Source organism: Rhinichthys klamathensis, unplaced genomic scaffold (genome assembly GCF_029890125.1).
Source record: "Rhinichthys klamathensis goyatoka isolate OS25496 unplaced genomic scaffold, OSU_Roscu_1.1 h1tg000019l_1, whole genome shotgun sequence".
In the NCBI taxonomy this organism is placed as follows: domain Eukaryota; kingdom Metazoa; phylum Chordata; class Actinopteri; order Cypriniformes; family Leuciscidae; genus Rhinichthys; species Rhinichthys klamathensis.
In genome coordinates, this window is record NW_026606570.1 from 5,261,791 (window position 1) to 5,279,715 (window position 17,925).

At 36.1% G+C, this 17,925-nt stretch overlaps 3 protein-coding genes across 3 annotated transcripts in view; all 3 read left to right on the top strand.

Moving 5' to 3' along the window:
- Positions 1–15,693, top strand: part of ppil3 (peptidylprolyl isomerase (cyclophilin)-like 3) — a 242,276-nt gene extending 226,583 nt beyond the window's left edge. The window contains exons 2-7 of the mRNA XM_056236783.1: positions 13,471–13,498; positions 13,626–13,700; positions 13,787–13,880; positions 14,104–14,171; positions 15,157–15,275; positions 15,432–15,693. Coding sequence (XP_056092758.1) covers positions 13,496–13,498; positions 13,626–13,700; positions 13,787–13,880; positions 14,104–14,171; positions 15,157–15,275; positions 15,432–15,558 — 486 coding nt within the window. The 5' untranslated portion in view covers positions 13,471–13,495 and the 3' untranslated portion in view covers positions 15,559–15,693. The remainder of the gene's footprint in view (positions 1–13,470; positions 13,499–13,625; positions 13,701–13,786; positions 13,881–14,103; positions 14,172–15,156; positions 15,276–15,431) is intronic.
- Positions 1–17,925, top strand: part of zgc:101858 (uncharacterized protein LOC449555 homolog) — a 55,657-nt gene that overhangs the window by 36,102 nt on the left and 1,630 nt on the right. The window contains exons 2-5 of the mRNA XM_056236738.1: positions 16,484–16,508; positions 16,647–16,817; positions 16,924–17,102; positions 17,714–17,807. Coding sequence (XP_056092713.1) covers positions 16,485–16,508; positions 16,647–16,817; positions 16,924–17,102; positions 17,714–17,807 — 468 coding nt within the window. The 5' untranslated portion in view covers position 16,484. The remainder of the gene's footprint in view (positions 1–16,483; positions 16,509–16,646; positions 16,818–16,923; positions 17,103–17,713; positions 17,808–17,925) is intronic.
- On the top strand, positions 5,121–10,462 carry lrrc8ab (leucine rich repeat containing 8 VRAC subunit Ab). Its single transcript, XM_056236526.1, has 4 exons — positions 5,121–5,264; positions 5,841–6,129; positions 6,249–8,370; positions 10,050–10,462. Exons 3-4 carry the CDS (start codon positions 6,256–6,258, stop codon positions 10,323–10,325), a joined length of 2,391 nt encoding a protein of 796 aa, XP_056092501.1. The 5' UTR covers positions 5,121–5,264; positions 5,841–6,129; positions 6,249–6,255; the 3' UTR covers positions 10,326–10,462.

Consider the following 17,925-nt stretch of genomic DNA (forward strand, 5'->3'; position numbering starts at 1 on the left):
ACATTATTTTAAAGTGAAAAACATCTTTTTCACTTAAAAAAAATGGTCCAGATCACTGGTCTTGAAGAGTGACTAGGTACTTGAGTAATTTGTGATGCGTTTTATGACCATGTTCTGAGTAAAAAAATACTATCTTCAAGAACAATTTTTTGCTTTATAATTTTTCATAATTACCTATTAGTTCATAGTGATGCCAATCTCATTATTTAATTATTGATTACCTAATAAGGAACCATCTTAGTCCTAAATTCGATATTACTGATTAGTTAAACTTGTTTCCATATTAGTTAATAGTAGTAGCTGAAGTGTTAATGTACTACTCATTAGTCCTGCATTACTTCATGCAGGAAGTAATTACCTATTAATGACGGACAATTATTCTAAAGTGTTACCGAATGTTGGTAACCAAACAGTTGCTGGTCCGCAGTGACTTCCATAGCAAAGTTCCTTTAGCACAAGAAGGAAATAATACAGGTTCAGAACAACTTGAGGGTGAGTAAATGATGACAGAATTATTTCCATGACTGAACTATCCCTTTAAGCTCACCTAAAAACTAAATTGTAATATTAGTATTAAATATAAAATTATTAAAACATGACATTTATTTTAAACAAAGTGCGAACATGCCTTTTAAGAAAAACATTTCACAAAAAAACATGAACTACACCTGGTTACAGGACACTTGTGTGAACATGAGGAGAACTGACTATCCACTAAAAACCACCTTTGGACCACTTCATTAAAAGTCATTGCAAAATTGGTTCAGAAAAGTGAAATTAGTTCTGAGAACAGCTCTTGTGTCATTTTGTATCTAATGTAATGACATTCAGACATTTTTAGATGTGTCTTAGGAGTCCAAATAGGAGTCCACTGTGTGTGAAATATATTATTAATACAAATGTCCATGTTGGGTAACACTTTACTTGAAGGGGTGTGCATAAGACTGACATGACACCTTCATAATCATGACATGTCATGAATATGAAGTAGGTTTTATGCATGTTTATGACAACTGTCATTAAGTGTCATTCGCTCAATTATGACATTTTTAATGCAAATATGACATTGTTTGAGATGTCTTTTTCATGACAACTTGACATAAACCAATACATCATAACCTGTCAGTGTCTTGGTAATGACAACTTGACATTACCAAGACAACATAAATTGTCATAAATATGTCATAAACATGACATAGGAGATTAATTATCAAACTTAAGAAACTTTAGCTTTATGGGTTAACATTACATTAAACTGTCAGGTAGTTGGTTTTGACATTGGCTGTCATGAGGCCATTATAACTGTGTCATGAATATTTTTCTTGACCTCAACTACAGTGGTACACATTGAATTTGTCATTAAAATGTTATAATGGCCTCATGACAGCCAATGTCAAAACCATCCACCTGACAGTTGAATGTAATGTTAACCGATAAAGCTAAGTGCTTTCTTAAGTTTGATGATTAATCTGCTATGTCATGTTCATGACGTATTAATGACAATTTATGTTGTCTTGGTAATGTCAAGTTGTCATTACCAAGACACTGACAGGTTATGATGTATTGGTTTATGTCAAGGTGTCATAACAAAGACATCTCAAACAATGTCATATTTGCATCAAAAATGTCATAATTGAGCGAATGACACTTAATGACAGTTGTCATAAACATGCATAAAACCTCCTTCATATTCATGACATGTGTCATGTCATGATTATGAAGGTGGCATGTCAGTCTTATGCACATCCCTTCAAGTAAAGTGTTACCCCATGTTGTACTGAAACCTCTGTCAGTTTTTGGGGATTTATTGTCAAACCCAGTGCTAAGTTTGTCTGTTGTTTTTGTTTGCTTCTTTTTTTTTTAAGATCGTGATATAGTCTAAGAACTGATTCTGCTCAGACAGCACTGTGTAGTCATAGTCTATGAGAAAACATTTCAATTTAGCATCTCTGAATGCTTGAATGCCTATTGTTCCTTGAACAAATCCAAGTGGCGGACAGCATTCCTTTGAATGGTTCACTCAGTCTGGTGAACTAAAAGCACACTTTATTCCCTCTTCTCCACTTAGCATCCATGAGCCTATTTCCCCAATGTTCGAAGCTCAATTCACTTTACATCATTGCCTAAACCACATTTTTCACGAGTCTGATGCCCCTTTTTAACTTTCTTGTGTCTTTCGTTCTTGGGAATAAGGGCACCATTCAGAGTCGAGCTCTATTATGAGACTGCCTTGGGAAGAGAGAGAGGTGTTTAGCATAAATGACAATCACAGTATTACAGAAAGGGGGCTTCAGCACTGAGAGAAACAGCTTGGCAGCTGAAATGACAAAAAGGGACAGGAGGAGAAATATCTTTTTGCAAGAATTCACAGAATGGTTTAATTGGCTGGATGTTGTTTTGTGGGGATGAGGGGAAACCCTATATTAAATTGTTTTTAACTATTCCCTCTCATCTTTGATGATAAATAGCTGCAAGGAATTCACTGGAATGAAAGGACCACCTGGTGAGGGGAACCACTGAGGTCACTGAAACGTTCAAGCCTGCAGCTGTCAGATCAAAACCAACCGGGAACTTGAATGTCAATCAAAAAAAAAAAACCTTGGGTGGGTTGTCAGGGTTGAGTGGGTCTTAAAAAATGTGTGTGTTTTTTTCTTATACTTATCTGACTTCATTTCTATATCTGTGCAGGAAATAGATGGACTTTCAATCATTCACTTCCATTCACAATGTCATGTGAATGCTGGAGATGAAGAAATCCAGAGAAAAGAGGCGAAGAGACAAAGAAATTCCAAAGTTTGGTGAACTCTGACCTGCAAAATGTGTGTCGCGTGAAGACGTGTGGCTCCTAGCTGAATTAAAAAAGCATAAACTTTGCATAAAGCATAAAGTTTGAGGAAATGCAGCTAGGAAAATGGAGTAGATTGTGTATTTTCATATTTTGGATTTATTTGTTAAATTCATGTTTTTAGTACTGATGACCTTAGCAGTGTCTGAAGAAATTGTGTGTATGACCGCCCCTTAACAGCATTTACAATGGAAATACAAAGATGTGCTATAGACTGTCCTGTTATTGATTTAGAAATCTCATTTCACATTTCAAACACAGTTTCTAGACTTTCCTCACTGGAGAGATAAAGAGATAGTTAACCACTAAATAATGGTGATTATGTCATAATTTACTCACACGAATGTTGTTCCAAACCTGTATGACTTTCTTTCAGAATTTATGAGCTCCAAAAATAATAAGTAGCCATAAGCGATATGATAATTTTATGTGAGGAATGGACTCAAATTTAAGCTGTTATTCACTGAAAATCTTGCTTAACAAAGCTAAATGATTAAATAATATTTTTGTCAACTATTCCTTTAACCAGTGACAAAAAAGCCAAAAGAGAAATAAAGAAAAACAAAACATACCTTTCAGACTTTTGTAGGTCTTTTTTATATGCTATTTAGGCTATCTCTTACATTAAGTAATAAGGATGTTCACATGCAGTCGATCCACACAAGTTTTCAAAGCATAAATAACACTAATCAAATATTTTGTGGATTAAATTAAAATTGCGTCATCGCTGCCTTTCAGAGCATGTGCAAAACGCAGAAGCCAACATGTTGGACGAAGCCGATAGCTCGGTTCTCAATAGGTCTGTTTCAACTTAGCTAAAGTCGAACTGATGCAATTTCAGTCAGCTTAAAGTGTTTAAATGCTAACAAGAATAAATGTGGGACTTGATTTTGTCCATTGGGAATTGACTGGATTGCTGGATCGTTGTGGTTTGCTATTGCTGTTGTCCCGCCCTCACACCAATAAACACGTCATCAAAGAAGAAAAGAGATGTTGTTGCAAGATAGGGGAATTTACAAATAAATCATATACAATAAATACTGCAATATTCCATGTAAAAAAAATAAGAATTGTAAATGTTGACTCATGGTGACTTTAAGTAAGCTTAGAAGCCCATTCAACAGAGTCAATCAGAGTTTGGAGCTTTGTTGACATAACCTGCAGCCTTTCTGGATGAAGTGGTCTTTGTTTAAGCCTCCTGTTGTGGGAAATGTAGAATTTTGAGGTTTTTGCTCTGCTTACAGCTGATCAAAATGAACTTCAAAGAGTTCATAAAGAACACACAGGCACAGCTGTATGTGGCAGGTTGGGCCTGTTGTTGCACATTATATTAAGCAAAGTAATAGTGCCGTATAAAGATAATTGATGGAATGTGTTACCAATCTACAATAAAGATAATAGGTCAATGTAACAAAGAATAAAAAATTGGTTGTAAAAGGATTAGTTGAGAGTTTTAGAATTGTCACAATCCTTCGTGTTACTAATTTGGGTCCTGCAGCCTTGGCACATTACCTTAAACATTTTCATAACAACAAGTGATTTCAATAAGTAATTTGCTTCTTGCCATTTAAATCTACTATTAATTAGATATCATCACTCTATAGTCTGTATCTTGTGTCTGACAATAGTCGTCTTCTTGTGAACAATAATCAATGATTCACATCATAATAAATAAACAAAGATGTCTTTTTCACACACATTCCCAAACAAACCATCTTCCTCTCATTACTGCACCCAATGCAATGATAGCTAAACAGCATTTATTAATTTTTAATTTAATTAATTATTAATTCCAATAGTAATAAGAAGGAAAATTAAACAATAATAATTATTATTATTATATAGCCTATTAGTATAATAATATATTAGTATAGTGTTAATTATAATACATAAATTATATAATAATTGCTCATCATAACACAACTAAATATTAAAGGATTGTCTAACTATTTAGTGCCATATATTTATCATTGTGGAAAATGACAAAATATTAGCAATAAACTTGCTGAAATTATTGTAACGAAAAAAATTATACGTATCATATAACTGTAAATGTTATTTAAGAGGTACACACAATATGATAATAGTGCAGATGATAAAAGTATTAAAACATTACAATTAAAACATTATAAAAGACAATTGACAAATAAAATGGTTATTGACAATAAAATGGTATGAAGGTTGTGATTCCAGCTCCAATCCAGTGCGTGGCGCTAATGAGACGTGAAGCTGAAGACAAAATCTAAAACCAGATCGCACTGCCCTCTAGTGTAATGAAATGATTATGAAATATGACCCCTGCACAGCTGAGATTGCAATTTGCACTGTTTGTCTTGGTTCGGACACTTTCTTTTCTGGCTTCCTGAGCTCATCAGTCCGACAACAAGCACATGGAGCAGGGCTGGCAGCACACAGCGGGGTGAGTACATGATCCTGTCAAATGCCGATCAGTTTCCCTCGACGGGGAAAACAAAGACACTCTGCCCTTTTATACAAAGACAAGCAGCAAACTAATATTAGCAGATGCAGTCATTCATATGCTGAGCGGCGAGTCTCGTCATAATCACACATAACAGTATGCACGGGCCCTGTTTACTATTGTGTTCAGTTCATAACAATATTTTGAATTTAAACTGTGGGAGACTCGCATCTAGCTGAGAGGATTCAGAAATGAACTGGTTTAATCCAGTTGTCTATTCCCTTATATTTGTCGATCAACATCTATATCACCTTATGATCTTCTTTCAATTAATATCTATTGTCATTTTGTCTTTTAAACAAAAAAACGTTTTGCTTATTTAATTTGTGTCTTATAATCACTAGTCAGTTATGTCATTTAAAATAAATGTTTCAAGTAAATGGAAAGGAAATAAGTTTACAACTTGTTATTTTTTCCCTCAGGGGAGATTAAAACTGCTTTGAAATGGCTCTCAAAAAATGCATAGTGGACGTATTTGACATTGTATTGTATGTTTTTTTTTTTTTCTCACGACAGGATATCTGTGTCCCATCCAGACAAAAAGGACTGTGATGAGTGTCAGTTCCTGAATGGACATGTGGAGTATTAGGTAAGATCTAACTGAGGAGACACTGCTTCAGACACTGCCCTGCCTTAGACAAACAGGATTTGAATCCTGGGGTCACGGACTCTCCAAAGCCAGAGGAGACAATTCTTCAGTGTTATTATCGGAAATGGCTAATAATAGATGACAAGAAAGCCAGAGCATTCTTTTGGCGGAGGCTTCTTGTGTAGCAGCCGGAGAAGACAACCGTCCTCGACTTCGGTAAAATATGTTTCAGATGTTTATGTTGGAATAGAGTTATTTTGTGACAATTTTGTTTCGAGGCATAATTTGTAAGTATAGATGCTGTTTGTATGACAATGCCCATATTTTCATTTCAGGTAAATCATGATCCCCATAACTGAGCTGCGCTACTTTGTGGACACGCAACCTACATATCGCATCCTAAAGCCATGGTGGGACGTGTTCACAGACTATTTATCGGTCGTAATGCTGATGATTGCAGTATTTGGGGGCACTCTTCAGGTCACACAGGACAAGATGATCTGCCTGCCCTGCAAATGGGTAGTTAACAAGACCTGTAGGAAGTATTTCAATTCAACATTTTCTGTGCCCTTGACCCTTGAACCCCAAGGAATCCAGTATGACCTTGATCGACACCAGTACAACTATGTCGATGCTGTGTGCTATGAAAACAAGCTTCACTGGTTTGCTAAGTATTTCCCATATTTGGTGCTGCTGCATACGCTCATCTTTCTGGCTTGCAGTAACTTCTGGTTCAAGTTCCCTTGGACAAGCTCAAAACTGGAACATTTTGTGTCTATCCTCCTGAAATGTTTTGACTCGCCATGGACCACACGAGCTCTGTCTGAAACTGTCGTGGAGGAAAGCGATCCCAAAGCGCTGGTGAAAATGAATGGCTCCTTCGATAAGAAGGCTTCGTATGTTAGCGAAGACGTTGAAGCGAGTGTTCCCATGCTGTCAGCAACCAGATCTCGTATTGAACAAGGAATCGTGGACCACTCCGAGACTGGTGTCCTGGACAAAAAGGAAGGTGAACAAGCCAAGGCGTTGTTTGAGAAGGTAAAGAAGTTTCGAATTCACGTTGAAGAAGGCGATATAGTCTACAGACTCTACATCCGACAGACTATCATCAAAGTTGTTAAGTTCATCCTTATTATCTGCTATACCGGATACTATGTACACAATATTCAGTTCAGCGTTGACTGCAATGTGGACATCGAGAGTCTGACTGGTTATCGCATGTACAACTGTGCCCATCCCTTGGCCACTCTCTTCAAGATTTTAGCCTGCTTCTACATCAGTCTAGTTATCGTGTATGGCATGATCTGTGTATACACCCTCAGCTGGATGCTTCGACGTTCCCTCAAGAAGTATTCGTTTGAGTCTATCCGAGAGGAGAGCAGCTACAGCGATATCCCAGATGTGAAAAACGACTTCGCCTTCATGCTGCATATGATTGACCAGTACGACCCCCTGTATTCCAAGAGATTTGCGGTGTTCCTCTCAGAGGTCAGCGAGAACAAACTTCGCCAGCTGAACCTCAACAACGAATGGACTTTGGAAAAGCTTCGGCAGAGGATCACCAAAAATTCCCAAGAGAAGTTGGAGCTCCACCTTTTCATGCTCACTGGGATTCCAGACACTGTCTTTGACTTGGTGGAGTTGGAGGTTCTGAAGCTTGAGCTCATTCCTGATGTCACCATCCCACCAATCATTGCCCAGCTTACTAACCTCAGAGAGATGTGGCTGTACCACACGCCAGCAAGGATAGAGGCTCCAGCGCTCGCATTTCTGAGAGAGAACCTGAAATCTTTGCACATCAAGTTCACCGACATAAAGGAGATTCCTTTATGGATCTACAGCTTGAAGAATTTAAGCGAGTTGCACCTTACTGGGAACCTTAGTGCTGACAACAATCGCTACATCGTCATTGACGGTTTACGAGAATTGAAGCGACTAAAGGTTTTGAGACTGAAAAGCAACTTAACAAAGCTGCCTCAGGTGGTCACGGATGTTGGAATGCACCTCCAGAAGCTGTCCATCAACAACGAAGGTACCAAGCTGATGGTGCTCAACAGCTTCAAGAAGATGGTGAACCTGTCCGAGCTGGAGCTTGTCCGCTGCGATCTGGAGCGCATACCACATTCCATCTTCAGCCTGCACAATTTACAGGAGATTGATCTTAAGGACAACAACCTGAAAACCATTGAGGAGATCATTAGTTTTCAGCATCTTCATCGACTTGTTTGTCTAAAGCTGTGGTATAATCAGATTGCGTACATACCTATCCAGATAGGTACTTTGATCAACCTTGAGCGCCTCTATTTGAACCGCAACAAGATTGAGAAAATGCCACATCAGCTCTTCTTCTGCCGGAAGCTGAGGTTTCTTGATCTGAGCCATAACAATCTGACTGACATCCCATCAGAAATGGGAATTCTGCAAAACCTTCAGTACCTTGCTGTAACTGCCAATAGGGTAAGTCAAGTTCATGGCTATTGTAGTTTTGAGTTTTAATTTTGCTTTTATTTCTATTGTTGTTGTTTTTTCAGTTTTGTTTAGTTTTCAGACTGATATTAGTACTTTTAGATTATTTATTTTCAGAGGTTTTTTTTATTTATTTTTTTAGGACTGTATAAATTAAGTTTTACAAAATACCACATATCAAAAACTAAAATGATTATTAATTTGTGGCCAGTTTTGGAGTCGTGAAAATTTATTTTAGCTTGGTTTCTTGTTTCAGTTTTTAAATGAAAATAGCACTTCATAGCTTTTGTAATTGCCACTGATGCAGATGTTGTGTTTTTTGTTTATTTATATTTTTATTAAAAGCAGGCCTAAAAGCAATTTTAATTATTATTAAAATAATAATTACTCAATAATAACAATAGATACAATCCCATTTCCAAAATAATTGGGACATTTTGTAAAATGCAATAAAATCAAGAATCTGTCATTTGTTAATTCTGACATGGTTTCACTGACCAACGAAATTGCTTTTTGTAAATATAATTTATTTTATTTTGATGGCTGCAATGCACTCAAAGTTGGGACAGAGGCATGTTTACCACTGTGTCACATCAGCTTTCCTTTTAATTAAACTTTTTAATCATTTGCACTGCATCCCCAAACCATGACAGATGTTTGCTTTTATACCTGTCGCAACGACTGGATGATCCATTTCGTCTTTGGGACTGAGAAGTTGATGTCTGTTTTTCCCAAAAACATGCTGAAACATGGGGTCATCTGACCACAGCACACATATCCGCTGTCTTTTGGACCACCTGAGATGAGCTCAGGCCTAGAGAACTCTTCGGCATCTCTGCATAGAACTGATGTATAGCTTTATCCTTGCGTAACAGAGATTCGAGTTGCATTTCTTGATGCAGCTTCAGGCTGTGTTATGTAACAATGGTTTTACAAAGTACTCCCGAGCCCATGTGGCTGTATTTAACAGAGTAGCACGACAGTTTGTTGGTTCGAAGGTCACGCACATTCAGCAGAGGTTTCCTGCCTTGCTCTACATGTACTGAGATTTCTCTGGATCCCCTGAATCTTTTCACAATATTATAGGTTATGAAAAGCCTAAATTTGCTGTGATTTTTGAATTGTTTGACAATTCTTATGAAATTTGGCGCAAAGTGCTTGCAAAGACTGTGCCTTTGGTGGATGGTACTATTATACCCAATCATGATGCCCTCACCTATTACCAATTTACCTGCTAATTGTGGACTGTTTTAAAACAATTTAACTTGGATATGATGTAGTCTTTTCACTTTTATTTTGCCTCTGTCATAAAAAGATAGTTTGGGAGTGTTGCAGCCATCAAAATCAATTTTTATATTTACAAATTACAATTAAGTTGGTCAGTGAAAACATTGGAAATCTTTTCTTTGTACTTGTGTCAGTTTTAACAAATCAGAATGAACAAGTCAGAGATTCTTTGCATTTTACTAAATGTCCCAACTTTTATGGAAATGCGGTTGTAATAATAATATAACTGGTGTAAGAATGAAGGAAAAGCGCTACTGGTCTTCTGTTGAAATTCAAGTAGTACATTCTTGTAAAATTACACTAATGATTGTAATGTGATTGTACTTCCAGTCAACTTTGTTTTCTGATCTCTGTTCTCTTTTATGCTTTCATTTTCCCCGTAGATTGAAGCACTCCCCCCTGAGTTGTTTCAGTGTAAGAAATTGCGAACACTGAATCTCGGAAACAACTGCCTGCAGTCTCTACCCTCTCGGTTTGGGGAGCTCACCAGTCTGACACAGCTGGAGCTGAGGGGCAACAGGCTCGAATGCCTTCCTGTAGAACTTGGGGAGTGTAGATTGCTGAAGAAGAGTGGTCTTATTGTGGAGGACAATATTTTCAACACTTTACCTTCCGAGGTCAAAGAGCAGCTGTGGAGAACTGAAAAAGAGGCTTCTTGAAGCAGATGCATAAACCTGAGAGCACTTACCTGCGTGAAGTTTTTAAATGGTGTGAGGAGAAGAATTCAAACCGAGCAATAGAAAATGACATTTATACATGTTTGTCACATTTTACAGGGTTCATCAGAATTTTTCCTGGAAAACAAAGCAAAAAAAGGTAAGTGTTTCACAATATGGCATGTCGTTTTTTTATTGTAACATAGACATTTCTGCTGTTTGACACAGAGGAGTGAGCAGACCAAATATTACATCAGGATTATGGTGCGGTTAATTTTTGCCTTAACATACACAAACACTATCCATTTATAGTATTTTATTATAAACATTTCTACTGTATTTTATACCAGTGTTACTGTGTAAGTGTTACTGTGAAATCACTCTACTTTTACCTTTTCTTAAATACATGTGTACCGTTGAAGACTCCTAATTCAACCCGATTAGGGTTTACTTCTATAATACATTTTGTTTACTTGAAATTGTTGGTCATATCAATGTAAATAACTGGTTAATATATTCTAAAAACATAAGACACCAATTAACTTTTTTGTTTGTTTGTTTATGCATGCCATATACATTACCCAGCACATAAGCTGTACAGTCTTTTTGACATATTGATGTCATCTCTTGTCATTAGAAACATGCATATTTCGATATTCAATACCCCCCCCCCCCCCCCCCCCCCCCCCCCCAATAGTAAGTTGCTATTGTCTACAGTATTCGTTAAATCATTGTCTTTATTGGTTTAATTTGTTAGCGGAGTTACGGAGTACTTATGATTACATAAGTGATGTTTGCAGTATTTATGAACTGATGCAAAAACTAAGAACTTTTATAAAATGTACAGTAAGAGATAGTGTTAATGTCTGCATCACTCTCTATCTACATGTATTTCTTTTGTATAAAGCATATGCATGTTATTATTACTTTTCTAATAAGTTAGAAAAAGCCTTGATTACATTGTACATTACAAATACAGCACCTTATTTTCATCGGTCTGCTCACTTTAAAACGTTTTAAGATTTGTCAATTAATCATTTCTAATAAGCTTTGTAAAGGTTGTTTATACATTGTATTCAGTTAACAGACATATAAATACTCAAATTAAAATAGACTAGTTCCCTCAACTTTACACTAAATGTTCTCTATCGTTCTACTTGTGACATGTTATTCTCATGACAGTGTGTGACATCGCACCGTTAAGAAGACAATCAGAAGTATTGAGTGAAATGTTGTGTATAACTTTGAGTGTGTGGTGCAGATGTCACTTATTTGCTCTAGTATGATCAACATAGCTGTTTTGTCTTATTTTAATGCCCATATTCAGTTTGTTAACAAACTGTTACTGTTGATAGGTTATTGATCATGGCTTGTTGCATGTTTTCTCATATTACCTCAAATATGAAACATTGTAGAATTTGTTTTTCTTCCATATACTATATTGTACACATTGGAAACTAAGCTAATAGAATTTCACAACTTGTTACTCAGGTAAGTGCTGTTCAACTTTGTACATTTGAAGATCAACACTTTTTTTTTAATGTCTTTATTTGAGTTTTTGTGTGCTGTTTCCAGTTTTAACATATTTGTAACCATTTGATATATTTATGGTTGATGCTTTCATTAATTTGTGTATTCTATAAACCCACTATTTTTATTTTGTTTATATTTTTTGCAAACTAAGATGTAAAATAAAAAGTAAATGCCACAAAATGTTTGAAGCCATACAGTGTGAATAAACACTGTTTACTTAGTGTGTCAATAAAAATCACTAAAAACATTTTTAATATTTGTCCTGATTATTTTATAATTAATACTTTTTGTCAGGTTTATCTGCTCTTGTATAGCTACTAGGAATTAGCATTGTCGTTTTCAAAAATGACTTATTTTTGGATAGACTGGTAGTTTTAAGTTTGTGCGTGTGTGCGCGCATGCGTGCGCTTGCTGTTGGAACCGGGTGATAAAGGGGAACCAATGAGTCATTCATACATAGAGGAGAATTATTCGATGTTTATTAAGATATATACAGATGTATCAAAAACAGAAGATAATAGAGTAGGTGCTGCTTTCATTATACCAGAAGTGAATGTTATGTTAAATAAGAGAGTAAATGATAAAATGTCAGTGTATACAGGAGAAATGCTGGCCATTCTATTAGCCCTTGAGTGGGGTTGAAAATAGTAGGTCAAGGGAAGTGTTAATAGGGTCAGATTCAAGTAGCGCGTTAACCAGTATTAAGAATATGCAATCGGAAGCAAGACATGATATTTTGTTGGAAATAGCACAAGCTGTTTAATTAATAGAGTAGGAGTAGTAGTAAAATTAATCTGGATTCCAGCACATATAGGAGTAGAAGGAAATTAATTGGCAGACAAATATGCCAAAAGTGCAACCAAAAAAAACAGAGATATGGTAATAAATTATAGTAAGGCGGAAGTTAAAAGCATAATTAAAGCAGAAATGAGAAAGAAGTGGCAGGAGGAGTGGAATATAGAAACAAAAGCGAGAATGTACTATAGTATCCAGAAGAGGGTAGGAGGAATGAGAAAGAATAATAGGAATAAAAGGGAAGAGGACGTTATTTCGAGAATGAGATTTGGGCATACTGGATTAAATAGTACACTTAAAATAATAGTGAAACATGAAACTGGGTTTTGTGAGGTCAGTAAAATTAACGAAACAGTAGAACATGTAATTATTAATTGTCATAGGTATAAGGAGGAAAGGATGGGGCTGAAAGACTGGTTTAGAAAATAAATAAATAAATTTGAAATGAAGGAAATATTACAAATGAATTCAGGGCATGTACGATATTTGTGTTTTTGAGTAAAACAGGGCTTAGTGGAAGGATATGAGTTTAGATGTCTTAGAAAGTTGTATTTAATAATAATGATAAGGAATGAATATTAATAAAGGTATTAGATATTTATGAAGTTATATATTGGTTTTGTTATGGATGTATGTATTTATTTGTGAGAAAAGGCTATTGTGATCCACACTCCATATCAGAAGGTGGCGGTAATGCACACTTAAAAGGTGTTTGCCAACCGCCATTAAAAGAAAGAAAGAAGAAGAAGAGTCATTCAGTGCCATCGAAGTTTAACAGTGAAACACCGAGAAAGCGAGTTTGCTTGCCCACATGAAGCAGTAAACTTTACCTTGTGCTTTAAAAGATGGTAAGATTGCTCTTTACATATATGTGAATGTTGAAAATCACGGGGGAAAATGTAACACTTTATATTTAAGCTTATTATTATATAGAATATACTATATTAATAAGATGACCCTTTCATCATCTCGCAGGCTGTCACTCTGCATACAGACCTTGGTGATATTAAAATAGAGGTGTTCTGTGAGAAGTGCCCAAAAAGCTCCGAGGTAAGACTATTTTTCCTTGTTTCCTAAACGTTGTTTCTTGAAGAAACGATATCTGTTTGTTCATTTCTAATTCAATTTTCTCCTAGAATTTTATTGCACTGTGCGCTGGTGGGTTTTACAGTGGATGTATTTTTCATCGAAACATAAAGGGCTTTATGGTCCAGACTGGAGACCCAACAGGTAACTGGTCTGAGATTTCTTTTCCTTCTTAAAACCCAAGTCAAGCTGCCGTTTTTTTAAGCTCATACAGTTGTAAAATGCGTGAATACTTAATATTTTATCTTTTATATATATATATATAATTATAATTATTATATTTAAATATTATCTTTTTTTTTTTTTTTAAACACATCCAGCCTAGTATTTGGTTGATTAATTTATGAAAATTATGTTTTTCCTGCAGGCACAGGCAAAGGAGGGACCAGTATTTGGGGAAGAAAGTTTGAAGATGAATTCAGTGAACATCTGAAAGTATGTATTGTTGTGCATTATTATACTTAAATATATTATACAAAAAAAAAAAAAAAAGAACTGTACTGAAGTCAGGCATGAGTTTGAATTTTAAGGTCTGATGTTGCAAGTGTGAAAATACTTGGTCAACCTTATGACTTGATTTGGTGATTTAAAGGGGACCTATTATGACCTTTTTCAAAGTCTTGGTTTTGTTTTTGGGGTCTACTAGAATAGGTTTTCATGCTTGAATGTTCAAAAAACACATTATTTTCACATATTTTACATTGTTGCAGCACCTCTCTTCCCAGCCTGCCAGTAACTCTCAAGGTGATGATACACAGGGCAACTTTTTGAGAAATGTTCCTGGGAAATTTCTATATGGATAATTTTGATTGGTCGTGGCCCCTGTGTCTCATCTGGTTGCCCGTTGCCTGCAACATTGCTCAAAAAGTTGCCCTGTGTATCATCACCTTCAGGGCTGCATTTCCCAAAAGCATCGTAAGCCTAAGTTGATCGTCGAACAATAGCCAACAATGGTCTCTGTGAACAACTTAGGTACAATGCTTTTGGGAAACACAGCCCTGTTTAGTTCTGGTCTCTATGAAGCCCCTCCTTCCGAAAAACGCAATGTTCTCAGATTGTTTTCCTGGACCAGTGTGTTGTGATTGGTCAACCGCTTTGAGCGTGTTTCAGAAATGTCATGGCTCTTAACGTAACCGCAAGTTTCAACAACTCATCTAGGCCTCGTCCCATTTTTGGCATATTCCTTGGGCGGGAATTATTTAAATTAGGAATATTGTGACTTGTACGTTGCCAGAAGAAATCACATTAGTCTATGTTGTTAACCTCTCAACCAATCTAGTCTGTGCTAAAGGTAAAAGTAATATTTCCAGTATCCAGCAAGCAAGTTAATTATGTCTGCACTAGATGACTTAAACCTCAATTTCGACATCTGTCTAGTCTTATCAAACTCAATCCTCCCTTTAATGTCTGTCTTCTGTAGCACAATGTCCGGGGTGTCGTGGCCATGGCAAATAATGGACCAAACACAAATGCATCACAGTTCTTCTTCACATATGCAAAACAGCCTCACCTGGACATGAAGTACACTGTTTTTGGAAAGTATGTTTGCTAGTGTGTTTTATTTTCAGTTATTATTTTATGTGATTGATCATTTCAATGAATAAAGTAGCTAATATTTTTTGGTATATTTAATTCTGTTATATGTATTGTATTAATGGTAATAAATTGTGACACAAACCTCATCCTTTGTTACAGAATTATAGATGGACTGGAAACTCTGGATGAACTAGAGAAACTCCCTGTGAATGAGAAGACTTTTCGTCCCCTCAACGATGTCCGTATTAAGGATGTTACTGTCCATGCCAACCCATTTGCTGGTTGATTGATGCGAAACATGCATAATCCCTTGTATTGTAAATAGAAATTTTTTTTTAGCTTTCATGCTGTTTCAAAAATATGTACACACTGACTCACCAATGTTGCGCCAATAAACTTTTACATTGTGTTTTTAAATGTAGCCGTTTAATGTTGTGAAATTATGAGACCGAAAAAAATCAGTTGAGCAATATTGTACTTTGACAAATAAAAATTTCACGAAATGGATAGTTTTTTTCCTTGTTTTGAATGTTTTTTGCAGTTTGTAAGAACTATGATTTTGAAAGGCAAAAAAGACTTCAATTTTGAAATCGTTATGAAGCTAGTAACCCGGAAATGATACATAAACACGCTAGTACATCAAAATAATTTAAGTTAATTCGCATCAGTTAGAAATATTAAAATTACTGTCACAATAAAACTGAAAAATGTAATCAATATTTGATTGACTTCATCGGAAAATAGAGTAATGTACTGTGAACTCTTAAAATGCTCTTGGTAGGTACGCGGTGACGTAACTAGTCAGAGACTTTGAACTAGGGCCCTGTCCCAAATGGCACACTTCATGTGCACTTTCGGTCTTGTGGACTTGCAATGGCTGCCGCGTGTCCGTTAAGTCCGTGAGACCGCAGTGTGTCCCATTTGTCATTTTTAGATCTCAGAAGGGTGCTCGCGAGCGCCCCCTCTGCGGTCGATTTGCGCCCTTGATGCGCACTTTTGCCGAGCCCACGCTGATGAGGACTCCACAGCAGACTTCTTCCCGACATTCAAAGCGGCGTTACGTCGCGAAAGTGCGGACTCAGAGGAAGACCGCGAGTGCTTAGGGTTCCATTTGGGACAGGGCCTAGTTCACTATAAGAGCACGTGAGCGAGAGGAGAAATAAAAGTTGATCCAGTCAGAGAGAGGAGCTGTTAAAAATCATTCGAATCTAAATGGCAACTCCAGGTGCATTTAAAGTAGGTCGAGTGTAGTTTACAAACACTCACAGAACTTCAACATTATTAATTGAAATTCAAAAACTGTCGTTGACATCTAGTTGCTTCTGAATTGTACTACGTTACACACTAAACTGTCAACTTGATTTGGCGTTTTAGGTTTGCTCTTTAAACGACAAAGTCACGCTGATAACCGGCGCAAGTTCAGGAATAGGAGCTGGCACAGCCGTACTGTTTGCCAAACTGGGTGCCCGGCTGGCGCTGAATGGACGCGATGTAGAAAATCTCACTAAAGTCGCAAAAGAGTGCGAAGCTTGTGGAGCAGTTAAAGTAAAGCACACTGTTAAAGATGTCAAATGCAACCGAAATAATTTTTAATATGCTATTATTATTTACAAATAAATACTCATCTATGTCCCCTGTCTGATGTATTTAGCCCTTATTAGTTCCAGGAGACTTGACAGATGAGGATACTGTGAAGAGGACAGTTGAAGAGGTCATTGCTCACTTTGGGAAGCTGGATGTCCTGATCAACAGTGCAGGAATACTCGCCATGGGCAGTATAGAGACAACAGATATGGCCCAGTATGACAAGGTCATGTCTGTTAATGTCAGGTAAAAAAAATGAAAATAATTACATCTGTCATCTGTGTGAGTGTTTACCTGCATGGGATTTAGTAGATCTGGGGTTTTCAATCATTTAGAGGCCACAGACCCTAAAATATGGCCATCCTCATGTAAGGGAGCTCCAAAGTAAAATTTAAAAGGCATATATATAGTTCCCTGTATAAAGACCCAATTTATACTGTAAAATATTATAAATATGTTTTATAATAATGGAAAATATTTAGTGTATGTTAAGTTACATTTTGACATGTTTTACTCGTAGTATTTTAATACGTAATAATATATAATATTATAATATATTTATTATTTATTTATCTTAATTTTTGTTATGTTTGTAATGTTTTAATTATTTTTATTTTACTCATTTATTGATTTAATATTTTTTATGTGTTTAATTAAAAAAAAAAATATATATATATATATATATATATATATTATATATATATCTAAACCTTTCCATGGACCCCCAGCCTCTGCAATAGATTTATGTAAAGATTTATAGATTTATTTAACCCCTGCGATAAAATAATCTAAAGATGTGGATCTTTGACTTTATAAGGACAAGAAGACACAAAGTCAAACATTTTATTTTCTTTCAGATCAGTATATCATCTCACTCATCTCTGCGTGCCACATCTTATCGAAACTAAAGGCTCAATTGTGAATGTGTCCAGTGTGAATGGGCAGCGATCGGTGAGTTTGATCAGTTTATACATCCGTATCAAATGAGCCATAAACCATAGAAATACAAAATATTTGCTCATTGTTTTATTCATATGGGCCCTACATGAATAAAACTATGAGCAGGCTC

Bases quoted from the DNA above. Each gene is read 5' to 3' on its own strand.
- lrrc8ab (XM_056236526.1), top strand. From the start codon at position 6,256: ATGATCCCCATAACTGAGCTGCGCTACTTTGTGGACACGCAACCTACA. The intron at 8,371-10,049 runs GTAAGTCAAGTT...TTTTCCCCGTAG, and splicing joins TTGCTGTAACTGCCAATAGG to ATTGAAGCACTCCCCCCTGA.